The sequence below is a fragment of the Crocuta crocuta genome, unplaced genomic scaffold (genome assembly GCF_008692635.1).
Source record: "Crocuta crocuta isolate KB4526 unplaced genomic scaffold, BGI_CrCroc_1.0 scaffold139, whole genome shotgun sequence".
Classification (NCBI taxonomy): Eukaryota; Metazoa; Chordata; class Mammalia; order Carnivora; family Hyaenidae; genus Crocuta; species Crocuta crocuta.
Window position 1 is genome coordinate 9,524,014 of NW_027533258.1, and position 14,999 is coordinate 9,539,012.

Below are 14,999 nucleotides of genomic sequence, written 5' to 3' on the forward strand. Positions count from 1 at the left end.
GGAGGAATCGATTCCGGGAGGTTAGTTAATTGTTCATCAGGGAGGGGCGGTTTGGTGTGTTTCCAGGCTTCTATGAAATTGCTGTTAATATTCCGCCGTACTTGGTGTCCCGAATGGGATGTTATCAAACGGGAGGGATGTTATCAAACGGTCCATCTCCTCGTGGCCACAAGGGCCACCTGCGAGGGAACCTGGCACAGCTTTTCCGCTGTTCCAAACCCTACGAGAGTCTAAAGTGCTACCTTGTTACGGGATCAATGTTCGCAAGGNTTGAAAAAAATTAAAAGATGATGGAGACAATGTTAATAATGCAGGTTAAACATAAAAGTGTCACGTCTGTAACTGTTCCATTGTGAATAGCACAGAAGATGGAGGAAAATATTCTCCCGGAATTGGAAAACTGTTACAGATTCAATAAAGGAGTCAGTCCAGTCATTGAGGAACCAGCGAAGGTTCAGTGTATCTTCACTGATTCATTTTGTCCCACTGGAAAATGTAAATAAAAAGATCAACCAGGACTCATATTGGAACCTCAGTCGGAGTCAGGCTACAACTCTGCTTGGAAAGCCATGGGTCCAGGACTGGAATTTACAGTAACGAGTATTGTAGATTTTACTATTATTTGTAAATTCTGAGTTCCACATCTTTTGTACCAGTAAGATTGATAACAAGCCTCTGTACACACATAACCGCATGGCACTTCCGGAGAGTTGGTTGTTAAATATTTATCAGCAATTCCAGCCCCTCCCCTCCCAGGAAACTGCTCGTCTCCAATCCTTGCTTCTAAATCCAGAGGGTGCCACTCGCCCTTTGGCTTGGCCTCTTATCGCCGTGTAATATGTTGACCACTCCTCTCTTTTGAAAGCTTTTCTTCCTTGATGTCTGAAAAATAGTTCCCCTGGTTTACCTCCCACTGTTCTGGCTGCTGCTTCCTAGGCTCCTCTCATATATTTTTATTTTTTTTTTTGAGAGAAAGAGACAGTGTGACCAGGGAAGGGACAGAGAGAGAGAGAGAGAGAGAGGGACAGAAAGAGAGAATCTGAAGCAGGCTCCAGGCTCTGAGCTGTCAGCACAGAGCCTGATGTGGGGCTCTCAGTTCAAACCTATGAGCTGCGAGATCGTGACCTGAGCTGAACTCGGATGCTTACCCGACTGAGCCCCGCAGGCGCCCCTCAGGTTCATCTAATATTGGTCGTGACCTACAACGGGTCAGTCACTGGGGACATGCCACTGGGTCACTTCCCCCAGTTCCCCCTTCTGTGTTGCTGATCCCTGCTCCTTGGATACCTGTATCTCCCTCTTGTCTGCAAACACCACCTGGATGCCGCTGTTTTCCGCGTTGGCTCTTACTGAGCCCCAGTCCAGGGCAAAGACTGTGGGAACAAGCCGTGGAGTCAGTCTGGGTTCAAAGTGCACCCCCCTCCTTCGTGGCTGTGTGATTGGCAACAGGTCACTTAACCTCTCTGTGCCTCGTCCTTCACCCACACTCCAAGTGCAGGTACTACGAGCACTTGAACCATCCCTCTCGTCTGGTAGTCAACACCAGAAGCTTTGCCAGTTAGCATCAGAAATACAGTTTTCCTTTTATCGTGTAATTAGCGGCTTGTCAATCAGGGTAAGCCAGTCCCAGAAGACAGATACTGCTTGATTCTGCTTAAACAAGGTACCAAGGGAAGTCCGAGTCACAGACTGAAAGTAGAATGGGGGTGTTGCCAGGGGCTGAACAGAAGGGGGTGAGTTGTTCAATGGTGGAGAGCTTCAGTTTTGCAAGATGAAAAATCGAGTTCTGGAGATTGGTTGTAGAAGGGTAGAAATGTACTTGACACTACTGACTTGTACACTTGAAAATGGGCAAGATGGAGGGGCGGCCCGGGGGGCCCAGTGGGTTAAGTCTCCGGCTGTTGGTTTGGCTCAGGCCACATCTCACAGATTGGTTTGTGGGATCAAGCCCCGCCTAGGGCTCTGCCCTGACAGCGCAGGGCCCGCTTGGGATTCTCTCTGCTGCTCTCCTGCTCGCTGGTGCTCTCTCTCTAAGTAAATAAAACCTTCAAAAATAAGTACTTAAAAAAACTTGACATTTTTAACCCTTTTTCTCGACTAATTTTAGACCTACAGAAAAGTTGCAAATTAGTACAAATTTCCTCTGTGCCCTTCACCCCAGCTCCTCCAAATGTTAACATCTTGCATAGCAGGGTCATGGTCATGGAAACCAGAAAATTAGCGCCGATGGTGTTGTGCTATTACCTAACGCACAGATCTTACTTGCATTTTACCAGCTTTCTCGTTAGTGCCTCTTTTCCGATTCAGGCTCTAATCCAGGATTTCACATCGCATTTAGTTGTCATTCTCAGGCTTTTCCAGCCCCCCCCCCTTTTTTTTTCTTTCTCCTTCCTTTCACCATCCTGACTCATTTGGAGAGTCCTGGTGAGTGGTTTTGTAGAAGGTCCCTCCATTTGGATTTGTATGGTGTTTTCTTGAAATTAGATTGAGGGTATGCATTTTTGGCAAGAATATCACAGAAGTAGTTGGGAATGAGGAGGGGGCTGGGCGGCTCAGTCAGTTAAGTGTCTGATTCTTTTTTTTTTTTATGTTTTATTTCTGAGAGAGAGAGAGAGAGAGAGAGCGCGAGCAGGGGAGGGTCAGAGAGAGAGGGAGATACAGAATCTGAAACAGGCTCCAGGCTTTGAGCTAGCTGTCAGCACAGAGCCTGACAATGAGATCATGACCTGAGCCGAAGTCGGACGCTTAACCGACTGAGCCACCCAGGTGCCCCTAAGTGTCTGATTCTTGATTTCGGCTCAGGTCATGACCTCATGGTTCATGAGATTGTGCCCCGCGAGATCTTGGGATTCTCTCTCTCTCTCCGCACCCTCCCCTCTGCTCTCTCTTTCTCTCTCAAAAATAAATAAACTTAAAAAAAGTTTGTAGTCGGGGCGCCTGGGTGGCTCAGTCGGTTATGCCTCCAACTTTGATCTCATGTTTGTGGGTTCGAGCCCCGCGTCGGGCTCTGTGCTGACAGCTCAGAACCTGGAGCCTACTTCAGATTCTGTGTCTCCCTCTCTCTCTCTCTGTCCCTCCCACTCTCATGCTCTGTCTCTCTCTGTCTCAAAAATAAATAAAACAGTAAAAAATTAAACAAAAATCGTCTGCAGTGAGGAGGACATTTCTGAGTATGAAAACAAAACACAGAAGTCATGAAAGAAAGATGACTAGAATTTTAAAAAAATTTTGGAAAGAAAAGAAAACCCCAATACATTTAAATATGACTTAGAATGTAGGGGTGCGTGGGTGGCTCAGTCAGTTAAGCGTCTGACTTCCACTCAGGTCATGATCTCACGGTTTCTGGGTTCGAGCCCCATGTCGGGCTGTGCTGACAGCTCAGAGCCTGGAGCCTGTTTCAGATTCTGTGTCTCCCTCTCTCTCTGACCCTCTCCTGCTCACACTGTCTTTCTCTCAGAAATAAATAAAAAAACCTTAAAAAAAATTAAAGAGAGAAATGTAAAATGTATCCATGGTAAAAGAAAACATAAGCAAAAGATAAATGACAATCTAGGGGAAATATTTATAATTCATATTGCAGAGAAAGGGCTCGTTTTCTTGTAGATTTAAAATTTACAAGTCTAGGGACACCTAGAATTTTTTCAAAAATTTTTAAAATTTTAAATAGAATTTTGAAAGAAAAGAAAACCCCAATACATTTAAATATGAATTAGAAATGTAGGGGTACCTGGGTGGCTCAGTCCGTTGAGCCTCTTGAGTCTTTGGCTCAAGTCATTATCTCACAGTGGGTGGGTTCGAGCCCTGCATCCGGCTCTGTGCTGACAGCTCAGAGCCTGGAGCCTGTTTCAGATTCTGTGTCTCCTTGTCTCTCTGCCCTTCTCCCGCCTGTACTCTGTCTCACTCTCTCTCTCTCTCAAAAATAAACATTAAAAAAAAAATAAGAATATCTACAAGTCTATAAACAATATACTAGCAACCCGATAAAAAAGGGACAGAAAAATTGTACGGACATTTCACAGGAAAGGAAATCCCAAGGATTCTCAAATACATGAAAAGATGCCTAAACTCATTGACCATTAGAGAAATGCAGATGGCATTTGACTTGTACTGGTAACGACCAAAATTATCATGGAGCGTTGGGGAGGGCATGGGTTTAAGTAAACAGGCCTCACCCGGCTTGTGGGTGCGAGCAACCCGCCCACGGAGAGCAAGTTGGCAATAGCCACACAAATCAAAAGCAATCAGAGCAACGCCCATCCTCTCGGACCCAGGGTTTTCCCTGCTGGAAGCTGGCCCTGCTTATGGGTGAAATGGGAACGTGGCGGTGGGGCGCCTGGGTGGCTTAGTCGGTTAAGCGTCCGGCTTTCGCTTAGGTCATGATCTCGCGGTTCGTGGGTTCGAGCCCCGTGTCGGGCTCTGTGCTGACTGCCAGCTCGGAGCCTGGAGCCTGTTTCAGTCTGTGACTCCCTCTCTCTCTGACCCTCCCCTGCTCACGCTGTCTCTCTCTCTCCTAGAAATAAATAAAAAAACATTAAAAAAAAAAAAAAGAGTGGGAAGCCACGGGCCCACCCAGGGGAAAACCGCCTCTGCACGGAGCCGGGCCCCGGGAGGACTCGTGCTGAGGGCGGAAGCGGGTGGCCGGAGACTGGGCAGGAGGGGACCTCGTCCGCGTGCGCTTTCGGGCTCCGGGAATTTTGAAGCACGTGCCTTTAAGGAGACAAACTCCAACGTGGTTGGAGTGTTTGGAGAATGTGAGCGCGCGGCTGCCGGGGCTCCCGGCCTGGGGGCGAAGCGAAGTCAGAGTCCAGCCAAGCAGGAAACGAATCCAGTCCCCGATGACGTCACGGGAGGGCCCCGTGCCTGCTATTTCCGGTTACGTTTCGGGACGCGAACCCTCAGACTCTCCTTTTTTGGCTTAAATCGGTTTGAGCTGGGTTGGCGCGCGTCTTGATTGTTACATCCATCAACGATCATCAAAGATCGCGGTGGGCTTGGGGTTTCGTTTCCTTTCGTTTTCCCGCTTTGTTGAGGCATAACCGGCAGGCACGCTGTGTTTGATGACCCCCCTTGCGCATTCCCGTAGCGCCTGGTGCCCCCACAGTGCCTAGGACGGAAGCGGGGCGCCCTCCTTCCACCGACGCGGCGCGTGGCGCCCCGGGGGAAAGCCGTTCGCCTGGGGTCCATGCAGAGGCTGGGGCAGCCTAGGCCCCACGCCTCCCGGCCGTCAGGCCAAATCAGCTGCTCCGCTCAGCAAGTCGTCATTGAATGCCGCCTACCCGCCAGGCGCTGGGCATGGCATGTGACGTGGAGGGAAGTACGGGTGGTGTGGCCCCTTGCCAACCTCGGGCACAGGCTGGAGGCCCCTCCCCGGCCCCCGCAGCAACACAGGAACCTGTTATTTTTTTTTTTTTAATTNCATTTAAAAAGACTCCATCAAGGTGCTTCTCTGAGCCTAGTTTTCCCCAACTGTAAAATCAAGACAATACCAACCTCACGGGGCCGTCGGGAGAGGCAGGTGATCATGGGAAGTGTGTATACNAAAAAGCTGACTCTTGAAGGATCGTGAACATTTATCTTCCGTCCCTTCCACATCTGTACTAACTAACCGGAGAGGAGTCAAAGATGGATAAATCTAGAAGGACCAAGAGACCAGAGAGACAGTGGTGGACATGAGACTTCAACAAGGCTGCGCGGTGGCTGAAGGGTGTCAGTCACGTCAAGGGCAAGGGCAGAGGGAGTCAGCACCCGGTGTCCAAAGATCCCAAAGGTCACCAGATCCCATGGTCAAGGCCTGGCTGACCACGGGGGAGGTGGCCGTGAGTCTGTATTCAGAATGTGGGGACTCTTGCCCTCACTGGTCAGAAGACCTGAGTTGAGTCGCACACATCACCCCTCCACATCCTGATCTTCAGGGAGGCGTTGGACTTGGGGACAACAGGTGCAGCAGAAAGGAGGCTTGAGATGGCAAAGGGGAGACCCCGGCCCGCTCCAGCTTCTGCTCCCTCCACGCTCAGTGAGGGCAGGGATGCGGCACTGAGGATATACCTCTCTCAAAAACACTGAGAAGCCCCAGAGAAAGCCTGTCNTGCATGTAGTCTGTGAGCGTTTGTGCTTTTCAAAAGAAAGAGGCATCTGTGTCTGTCCCTGCACCAACCATTCTGGAGGATTTACAGGACTTCACATAGCAGTGTGTTGTGGGGGGTGGGGGGCAGCTCAGTGAGGGTTTGCTGTGTGTTCTTTTATACTTGTGATTTGTAGGGACGCCCGGGTGGCTCAGTCGGTTAAGTGTCCAACTTCAGTTCAGGTCATGATCTCTTCNTGCCGCCCCCCCCAATTTCCAATCAGCCTCCCTATCAAAGTCAAGAACGAGCAGACAGTTGCGATAGGCCTGAGAAATGAGAAAGACAATCTTCCCATTTATTAAAAAAAAAACAAAACAAAACTGGAAGAGACAGAGATAACCAGAGGGTTGCACAAGAAAAACAAATAGCCTATAATTGGANGTTGTGGGGGGTGGGGGGCAGCTCAGTGAGGGTTTGCTGTGTGTTCTTTTATACTTGTGATTTGTAGGGACGCCCGGGTGGCTCAGTCGGTTAAGTGTCCAACTTCAGTTCAGGTCATGATCTCTTCGTTCATGGGTTTGAGCCCCGTATCAGGTTCTGTGCTGATAGCTCAGAGCCTGGAGCCTGCTTCAGATTCTATGTCTCCTTCTCTCTCTCTGCCCCTCCCCGGTAAGTGCTCTGTGTCTCTCTCTCTCTCAAAAAATATTTAAATGTTATACTTGTGATTTGTAAATTTTGATTGTGTTACCTAGTTTGTGATATAATACTGAGTAAGAGAAATATAATTATTATAGTCAGAGAAATGAGAGAAGAGACTGCATTTTTGGAAATGAAAAAAATAAGTATAACAATAAACTTTTAACAAATGTTTACTTATTTTCAGAGAGAGAGAGCAGAGAGATTCCCAGGTAGGTTCCAACATGTGAGCGCACAGCCCGGCATGGCTCGAACTCACGAACTGTGAGATCATGACCTGAGCCGAAATCAAGAGCTGGACTCTTAACTGACTGAGCCACGCAGGCACCCCTGCAACAATAAAGTTTCCCTCCTAAAAGGAAAGTACACAAAGCCTTTGAGGACATGAAACAAAAAGAGGGGTTGGGGTGTGGTCAAGGGAACAGTATGTCTAACGTTTTAATACTTTGCAGGGAGAATACAGTCACATGATTTGTGTAATTAAAAAACTGGGGGCACCAGGGTGGCTCAGTCAGTTAAGCGTCCGACTTCAGCTCAGGTCATGATCTTAGTTTGTGAGTTCGAGCCTCGCATCGGGCTCTGTGCTGACAGAGCATGGAGCCTGCTTCAGATTCTGTGTTTCCCACTCTCTCTGTCCCTTCCCAACTTGAGCGTGGGCTCTCTGTCTCTCAAAAATAAATATATATATAAAAAAAAGCCACCAAAAACCCAGTGCACGTAGCAGTCCATGGGTAGCACCTAGCACACAGTAGGCTCCTGGTGGTTTCCTTTCCCTCCAGGAGCCCAGGGCCTGGGCGGGCAGCCTCCGAGCCTTGATTGTGACAGAGGGGGGGCTAGCCCTGGGGTCTGTACTCCAGGAGGCATCCGCTCCTCCTGCTCCTAATTAGAAGGCCTTTTCTTTACAATCATCGAGGGACAAGGTTTCTGAAACTAATAACTGCTTGGTCAGGTTTGACTCACGGAGGGAACAAGTTCATGAGTCAGTGTGGGGATGACCAGCCCGCCCCATTCCATCCCAACTTGTAAATCAGTTGTTGTTAGCAGAGGAGAGACAACCATAAAAGAAAGCCTTTATTGCAGTTGTTCTCTGTGCCGCCTACATCAGAATCACCAGAGGTGCTCGTCAGAAATGAACTTGCCCCCCCCACCCCGTCTTTTGAAGGAGCCTTGGAAGTAAGGCCCAGAGGTTTGGCTGCCAATCCCCGAAGAAGCAGGTGAATGCAGCAACGTCCATCATCTCAGTCTGTAAATAGAGTATTTTTCTTTAGTTCAACTTCTATTTTGGGTCTCCCTTCTACTGCTTGCAGAAAACACTCCCTTATCCATTTCCAGGTGAACCCCGTCATCCCACGCCACCATTGACCTAAACTGGGAGGAGCCCCTTAGCACCACAGCATAGGTGGCTTGCCAGGGTGGGCTGCGCAGTGAGGCGCCTCTAAGATAAATCCTCCTGGGTCCCCACCTCCGTGGATCTTACAGGCCCTCATTTCCACTCTTGTGCCGCTGCCCCCAGGACCCAACAGCAATGTGCCAACTTTCCAAGCCACACGCCATGGCCTTGGCTCCCCAGATTTATTCTGGGTTCCGTCCCTTCCATGTCCTCCGGATTTGGCCGTTGGGGAAAATGAGGATCACTCCTAAAGCACCGTCTAACATCTTGTCTGGTCCTCCATCAGCTCCTCCTCCCCGGCCAGTGAGGGGTATCAGGGCCGGTGGGGGTGGGCCTGTTTGTACTTCCTTCCAACTTTCCCTGCCTTAGACCCAGACACTGCAGCTTTTGAACTTAAAAGCCTGGAATTTGGCACCTTTATTCTCTGGCTAGAATATAGAGTCGTCTCAGGGCTGAAAAGCAAAAGCTAGCACCCCACCGAGCCATCTGAGCCTTCAGAGAAGCTGCTCTTTTCTTCCTTTGCACAGAGGCCGAGCCACCCAGACGTCCTCTGTGTCTGTGCCGGTGCGCAAGGACCGGGCGGGTGGCTTCTCCGGGGAAGGAACGAGAGCATCTTATCTTAGATCTGCTGTGTCCCCACACCCAGCACGAGCTCCCTGTTCACTCACCTCCCCCAGACAGCTGGGAAATGACACCTCTGGTGACGGAGCCAGTCCCCAGGCTTCGCGGGGAGGGGGTGGGGCGCTGCATTAGGGAGGTTCTCACACCGGGAGGCCTGGGTGGGGGAGGGAAGAAGCTGGCTCCTGTTTGTCTCCAGACCTAGGCCAGCAGCCTCCCTCTGCTCCCCTTCCAGGGATTCAGTGAGCACCCCCCCACAAGCCCCCCCCCGCCCCGCCAGGGCCATTATGCCTACCCTAAGACACATCCTTCCTCACTTTTGACGCTTGCCTTGACCCGGCCCACAAGGTGGTCAGCTCATCTGGTCCCATCTTCTCTCTGAAGGTCCAGGCCTGCGCGGGAAGAGGGGACTGTGTGCAGCCGCTGCCCGCTGTTTAGAGGGACCCAAAGAGACCAGTCAGGGTCGGAAGGGGACGTGGATAATCCCTTTTCATATTCCAGATGAAGGCATTTTAACAAATATATATATAGTGCCTACAGACGTCATATATTTGGGGTCTAGGGACAGGACAGGTCACACCTGTGGGGCTGATCCGCGGGTAAAGTAGTACCACGTACCTGGGCACTGCACTGGGCAGTCCATGCCTACTGTCTTTCCCCCAAAGAAAAACAAACAAAAGTCCCAAAGCCCCCAGCTGTCGCAGCCTGGGACCAGAGGCTGAGCCCTCCTGTCGCCTGGGTAGCCGACCCGACTCTGTGACGGAGCTGGGTTTCGGCCCGTCTGCGGGTCTGCGGCCACCACGTGAAGGAGCCCTGCGGGGAAGCCCGTGCCCTCTTCCCTGGCCTTAACCTTGCCCTGACTCAGTTGGGCCGGCCCGCAAGCACCCCTGGTCTGAGCCCCGCACCCTGCAGTGACTTGGTTGGAAGAGCCTGCCTCTTCTGCTTTTCTTCACACGCCGCTCCTCAGCGGCCAGGTGCCCCAGGCCTCCCGGGAGCCCGGCGACCCGCGTTGCCCCTTCTGACTTTCCACCCCAGCCCCCTGCAAAAGCTGAAGCTGGTCGCTGGCGTTGGGACCCGGGGCCTTAGCGGGGGCTGGGTGTGTGGAGTGCTGGCTGGTTTACGGATTTCGCGGGTGGGCGAGGACGTGGCTTGGGGCTCAGGGGCGCTGTCAGGGGCAGGGGGCAGCGGCGGGGGGCGGCTGGGAGGGCTGCAGCCAGNAGGGGGGCGGGGGCCCAGCTCAAGGTCACGCAGCTTGCCGGCGGCGGGGCCGGACGGAATCCAGGGTTCCCGTCGGTGGATGGATGGACAGGAGGATGGGCGGAGCCCTGGCCGCGGGACCGGTGACTCGAGGCCCTGGGTCTTAATCCGCCCCTACCCCTCAGGTCGGCTACCGCTGCCACCGCCCCCCCTGCCGCCCCAGCTGGGGAGGGAGGCCCCCCTGCGCCTCCTCCAAACCTTACCAGTAACAGGAGACTGCAGCAGACCCAGGCCCAGGTGGATGAGGTGAGTGTGAGGGGTGTCAAAGGCAGTGGGAAGGACCCCGGGGGTTGGCAGACCGGTGTGGACGCCCGTTTTGGGCTAGAGGTGGTGAGTCTGTGAGTTTGGGGACAAAGACACGCCATGCCCCTTCCCTGGTCACCAAGCACTTGCAGCGGCCCCGGGGCGTTAGTCAACCTTGCTGTCCCGGGGTGTTTCGGCCCCGGTAGGTGTGGCCGGGGGATGGACAGGCTGCTGGAGGCTCAGCACCCAGACGGTGCTGCTGTGACATCTGGCTCTCAGCGTGCCCCTGATGTGTGCTCCTTGCATGTCCCCAGGTGGCTAGGCATGTTCTCTGGGTGTCCTTGGCGTCTTAGCCTGGCCCCCCCGGGGTGCACGTTCCCTTTGTGGGTGCATGCTTGAGGAGTGCCCTGGCTGAGGCGGCCTTGGCACACCCCCTGCCTCGTGGGCCCCTCCCCCCAGGTGGTGGACATCATGAGGGTGAACGTGGACAAGGTCCTGGAGCGGGACCAGAAGCTGTCAGAGCTGGACGACCGCGCAGATGCACTCCAGGCAGGGGCCTCCCAGTTTGAAACAAGCGCAGCCAAGCTCAAGCGCAAATACTGGTGGAAAAACCTCAAGGTGAGGGTGGAGGCACGCAGCAGGGGGCTGCTAAGAACTGGTGGGTGGCTGGGGGTGTCGTGGTCTGTGTCACCGACCCCCCCTCTCGCCCCCAGATGATGATCATCTTGGGAGTGATTTGCGCCATCATCCTCATCATCATCATCGGTGAGTAGGGCAGCAGTGGCTAGGGCCCTTTCTCTGGAGAGGTTTCCCCTTCTAGGTTTTGAAGGTCACTAACCTAGATTTTACTGCTCAGCAGAAAGCGTGTACAGCTGCCGACGGCAGCTCTGTTTTCATCCAGAGCCCCAAAGCTCGGTGCTGTTCCGCCTGCGCTTGGCCTGGTTCTAGGCAACTTTTGTTAAGATTTTTGGAAACGGGAAAGCCGGTGGGTCCCCACGGCTCCCTTGAGGATAGTTTTGGGGCCTAAGAGCCCAGTCTGGGGACCCTGGAATTGGGAAGTGGGAGAGCAGGCGAAGCCCAGGGGCTTGAGACGCGGCCGGGAAGCCAGACACCCTGCTGTTGGAGCGTTTGTGGGCCCAGAGGCCCAGAGGATTAGGAGCCTGTGGCCCCAAGGCCATACCATGGACTTGAAGAGACCTTGGAACCCACCAGTCCAGCCCCCTGCTGTCCAGATGAAGAACCTAAGGCTGAGAGGGCTGGGCTGTGGGGGGTGGGGGGGTGGGAGCAGGGCCAGGCCTGACACACTGCTTTCTCTCTCTCTCTTTCTCCCCTTCTCTCTTCTTCCTTCTCTTTCCTTCTCTGCAGTTTACTTCAGCTCTTAAACCCCCGAGGAGCCCGCCCTGCCCAGACAAAGCCCCCCACCCACCACCACCATTAAATAACACCATCCTACCTTCGAAAATAAAATTATATCTATTTGTATATAACATCCCATCCTCCCCAGCCCTCCCCTCCCGCAGTTCCCACGGTCTATGTTACAGACNAACACCCCTTCCTGAAGTTCCCACCTCTTCTCTTTTCCTCCCGCCCCTTCCTTCCCTCCCTGACCAGCCCCTAGTCCTTTCATTTGCATCTGCTATGCAATAGTCCCTCTTCCTCTCCTCCTTCCCTTGGATTTAGCTGATCCTTCCTCCCACCCTGGCCTTCCCTGCACCCCCACCCCCCCCAACAAAAAACAAAAAGCAACTGTCCAGGCCTCCCTAGGTGCATCTTTGCATCGCCCGGGAGGCCCTGAGACTGGCCCCACTTGGTCCTAAGAATCCCAAGGTCTTCTGGGAGCTTCCAGCATGTTAAGTAGCCTTCATTTACATACTGACATCCTTTTTTGGTTTCTGTCTCTTTCTTTCCGTCCCCCCTTCATTCTTTCAGCCCGTGTTGCTTTTTTACTGAGACGCTAGTCCCCACGGTCCTTGTATCACTTTCATTTGCATGACGTTACTTGCAGGGGGTGGGAGCCCGGGCTTTTGTGGAGCCAGGCCCTTCTGGCCCCCAGAATCTCCCCCTCCTAGCCCCTCTAGTCCAGTTTGCCTCCCCTGCCCCCATTTTCCAAACCTCTTGTCCCCTCCTCTCCCTACCCACCCCCCCAGCTAGTGTGGAAGTGTCTCGGAGTTCAGTGTGTCATGATGGACCAATAGTTTTGCCACTTGGAGTCTCTCCCCACATTCGTGCTCCCCAGTTTTCATGTGGGGCACTCAGCCGACATTCCCGTGGGGTCTCCCTCCCTCCCATCCGCCTGATCTGCCGCCTCCTCCTCCTCCTGCCTGGAGAGTTTGGGGGGTGGCCACAATCTGACTTTTGGGAGAGATGGCTACCAGTGTGTGGGGGGTCATCACTGCCTTGGGGAGGAGTGGGGGCAGGGCAGAGAATCCCCCCAATTCCTGCCTGAAATCTGGCCCCACCCTTGCTGGGGGTTGGACTGAAAACTCCCCTCCCTCATTTGGGGGGGGCTGTTGCTCCCACCACTGCCCAGCTCCTCTGACTGCCCCCCTGGATTCAGGGCGGGGGTACGAGTCACTGCCAATGTGTGTATGGGACTTGCTGCAAGATGGGGATTCTCGCCCCTCTCCAGGGCAGTCGAGCCCCGAGAGTTGTCTCCTCCTTAGGTGACGTGATAGAGGAAGGGTCTAATGGCTTTCTAAATGGCACAATTTTAGGGGTCTGAGGGTACAGCCCCTTAACCTGCTGGAGGGGACCCCCCAAACTCTTTCTTCCCCCCCACACTCAAGGTTTCTGTGTGGAGGGGGAGCAGGGAGATCTGAGCTGTGGTGTGACAGGGTAGGGAGAGATGCTGGGGGTGGGGGTGCTGTGTTCTAGACCCCCCATATTATCCCAGTGTCCCCTGCCCCCCCTTCCCTCCCCCCATTCCCCCAATTCTGTGACGCATCCAGATTGTGAAAATGTACAATAAATGTGTAATGAGTAACCAGCTGGTGTGCGTTCTAAGACTTTTTCTTAACCAGTGAGGAGGGTATTGGGTGCGCAGGTTTAACAGGAAAGCTGCGAAGATTGACTTGGAAAGGACCGTACTTCCCTGGAGGGCCTGACCTTGGGCACCGCGGAGTGTGGTTCCCCGCAGTGGCCACGGGTGGGCACCAGGCGCTGCTGAGGGGAAGCGGTCTTGACCCCCCGGGTCAGCCTGGAGGAGAATCTGGAGGCTTGGGCTTCCCAGCTTCCCTTGTTTTTTTTCCCCCGGGAGGCCTGTTCCTGCTCTTTGTTCCATCCCTTTCTACCCCTTGATTTAATTCCCAGATGCTCTGCGTTTGCTGCCGTGGTCATTTACTCCATGGACGGCTTCAGCGAAACATCCCATTCCCCGGGGTGCCTAGCACAGAGCCAGCATCCAGAAGGGGTTCATAATTACTTACAGAACAAATCGGCTCAGAGAGACCCAGCAGAGTGTGGTATGGAGCGGGCCACAGACTGGCCTGCCCCCCGTGCCCCCTGTCTTAGGATTGGTGACTCTAGACCCCACGCTGAACTCCCGTAGCCTCCAGATCCCTGACGTCCCTGATGCGACACCCTAGCATTCCCCACCCCAGGTGCCTCAAAAACGAGTGGAGGGTGTTAGATCAGCTCTGGAGGGCCCGCTTCGCAGGGCTGCAGCAGGACGGTGCAGCAGTGCGGGAAATCTACACAGGGTTTCCCAGCTTGTCTGCCGAGGACGCTTTTACAAATAGACGTTCCAAGAGGCCCAGGTGACTTCTAACCAGGGACACAGTCATCACAGTAATGGCCACCACTTATTTCGGGCTTCCTGTGTTCCATAAGGTGCTCAGGGCGTATTCGCCGTTCATCTACTGACTCCTTCCCAGGTTTAGGGTTCTCGTTCGCCCTAGGACCCACCTTCTTTATAGTGTCAAGGCCCTGGGCTGAAATCTCGGCCCCCTTACGGACAGGAGTGTTAACCCAGACGGATTATGTAACCTCCCTGGAGCTCAGTCTCATTTGTAGGGCGGAATAATAGTAAGTGAGACGGTCTCCGGGTTTGTGAGAAGCGCCTGGCTCGGTCCACAGAAAACCATCGGGAGCCATCCGTCATCTTCACCACTATCCCCATCATCACGCGGCGCTGAGATCTGCAGACCCCGCTGAGGCCAGCACCTTCCAGCTTCCGGGGCCTCAGGGACCCAGGGCCCGAGTGCCAGCGCTGGGGGCGCTCTTGTCACGCCCGGGACAGCTCGGCCGGGTCTCGGCACAAAGCTCCCCCGCCCGCAACCATCGCCACCGCCGCTCACATCTGCGCCTGCGTGCAGGTCACACTCGCTGCGCCTGCGCAGACGCCGCAGTCTTCGGTACGAGTGTCGTCAAGGAAAATCCCCAGCTTCCAGGTAAACAAGTTGCCGCGTGAGGCCGCCGGCACGTGTCCTCGACAGCTCCGAGACCTCTCAGCCTATGAGGAAGTTCGGAGGGCTGGACTGGCGTTCGCGTCCCCGAACTAGGCAGGTCGGAGGATGGTGCCACAGCCAGTACGAACTCCCGAAGCGGATGGGGGCGTGACTTTCCGGCGGGCTCCCAATCAGCGCGCCGGGGCGGCCCCTCTCTCACGTGGAGCTGTCACTGCGGGTTGGCAAGCTGACCAATGAGGAGATGACGGCAGCGGGAGGCGCCAATGGTGGCTGTGCGAGGGCCGGGCGGCCGCACGCGGCGCGGGGCATGGGTCGGCGCCCTTAGGC

General features: G+C 54.0%; 1 protein-coding gene and 1 long non-coding RNA gene across 5 annotated transcripts; one reads left to right on the top strand and one right to left on the bottom strand.

The window, feature by feature from the left end:
* Positions 1-7,831: 7,831 nt before the first annotated feature.
* Positions 7,832-9,959, bottom strand: LOC144217241 (uncharacterized). 4 transcript variants are annotated; one of them, XR_013330856.1, is made up of 4 exons: positions 9,672-9,959; positions 9,084-9,196; positions 8,817-8,923; positions 7,832-8,001 (listed from the first exon to the last, which is right to left on the bottom strand). It is a non-coding gene; the product is annotated as an uncharacterized LOC144217241 (long non-coding RNA). The 4 variants fall into 4 exon arrangements; XR_013330857.1 differs by having other exon boundaries at positions 9,084-9,158; positions 9,385-9,959; XR_013330855.1 differs by having other exon boundaries at positions 9,385-9,959.
* Positions 9,960-10,110: 151 nt separating this feature from the next.
* On the top strand, positions 10,111-11,683 carry VAMP2 (vesicle associated membrane protein 2; the record flags this gene model as incomplete). Its single annotated transcript, XM_077746733.1, has 4 exons — positions 10,111-10,269; positions 10,726-10,884; positions 10,980-11,031; positions 11,632-11,683. Coding segments are annotated over 4 exons (387 nt in total), but the record flags the coding sequence as incomplete, so codon positions are not given.
* Between the last annotated feature and the right edge of the window lie 3,316 nt (positions 11,684-14,999).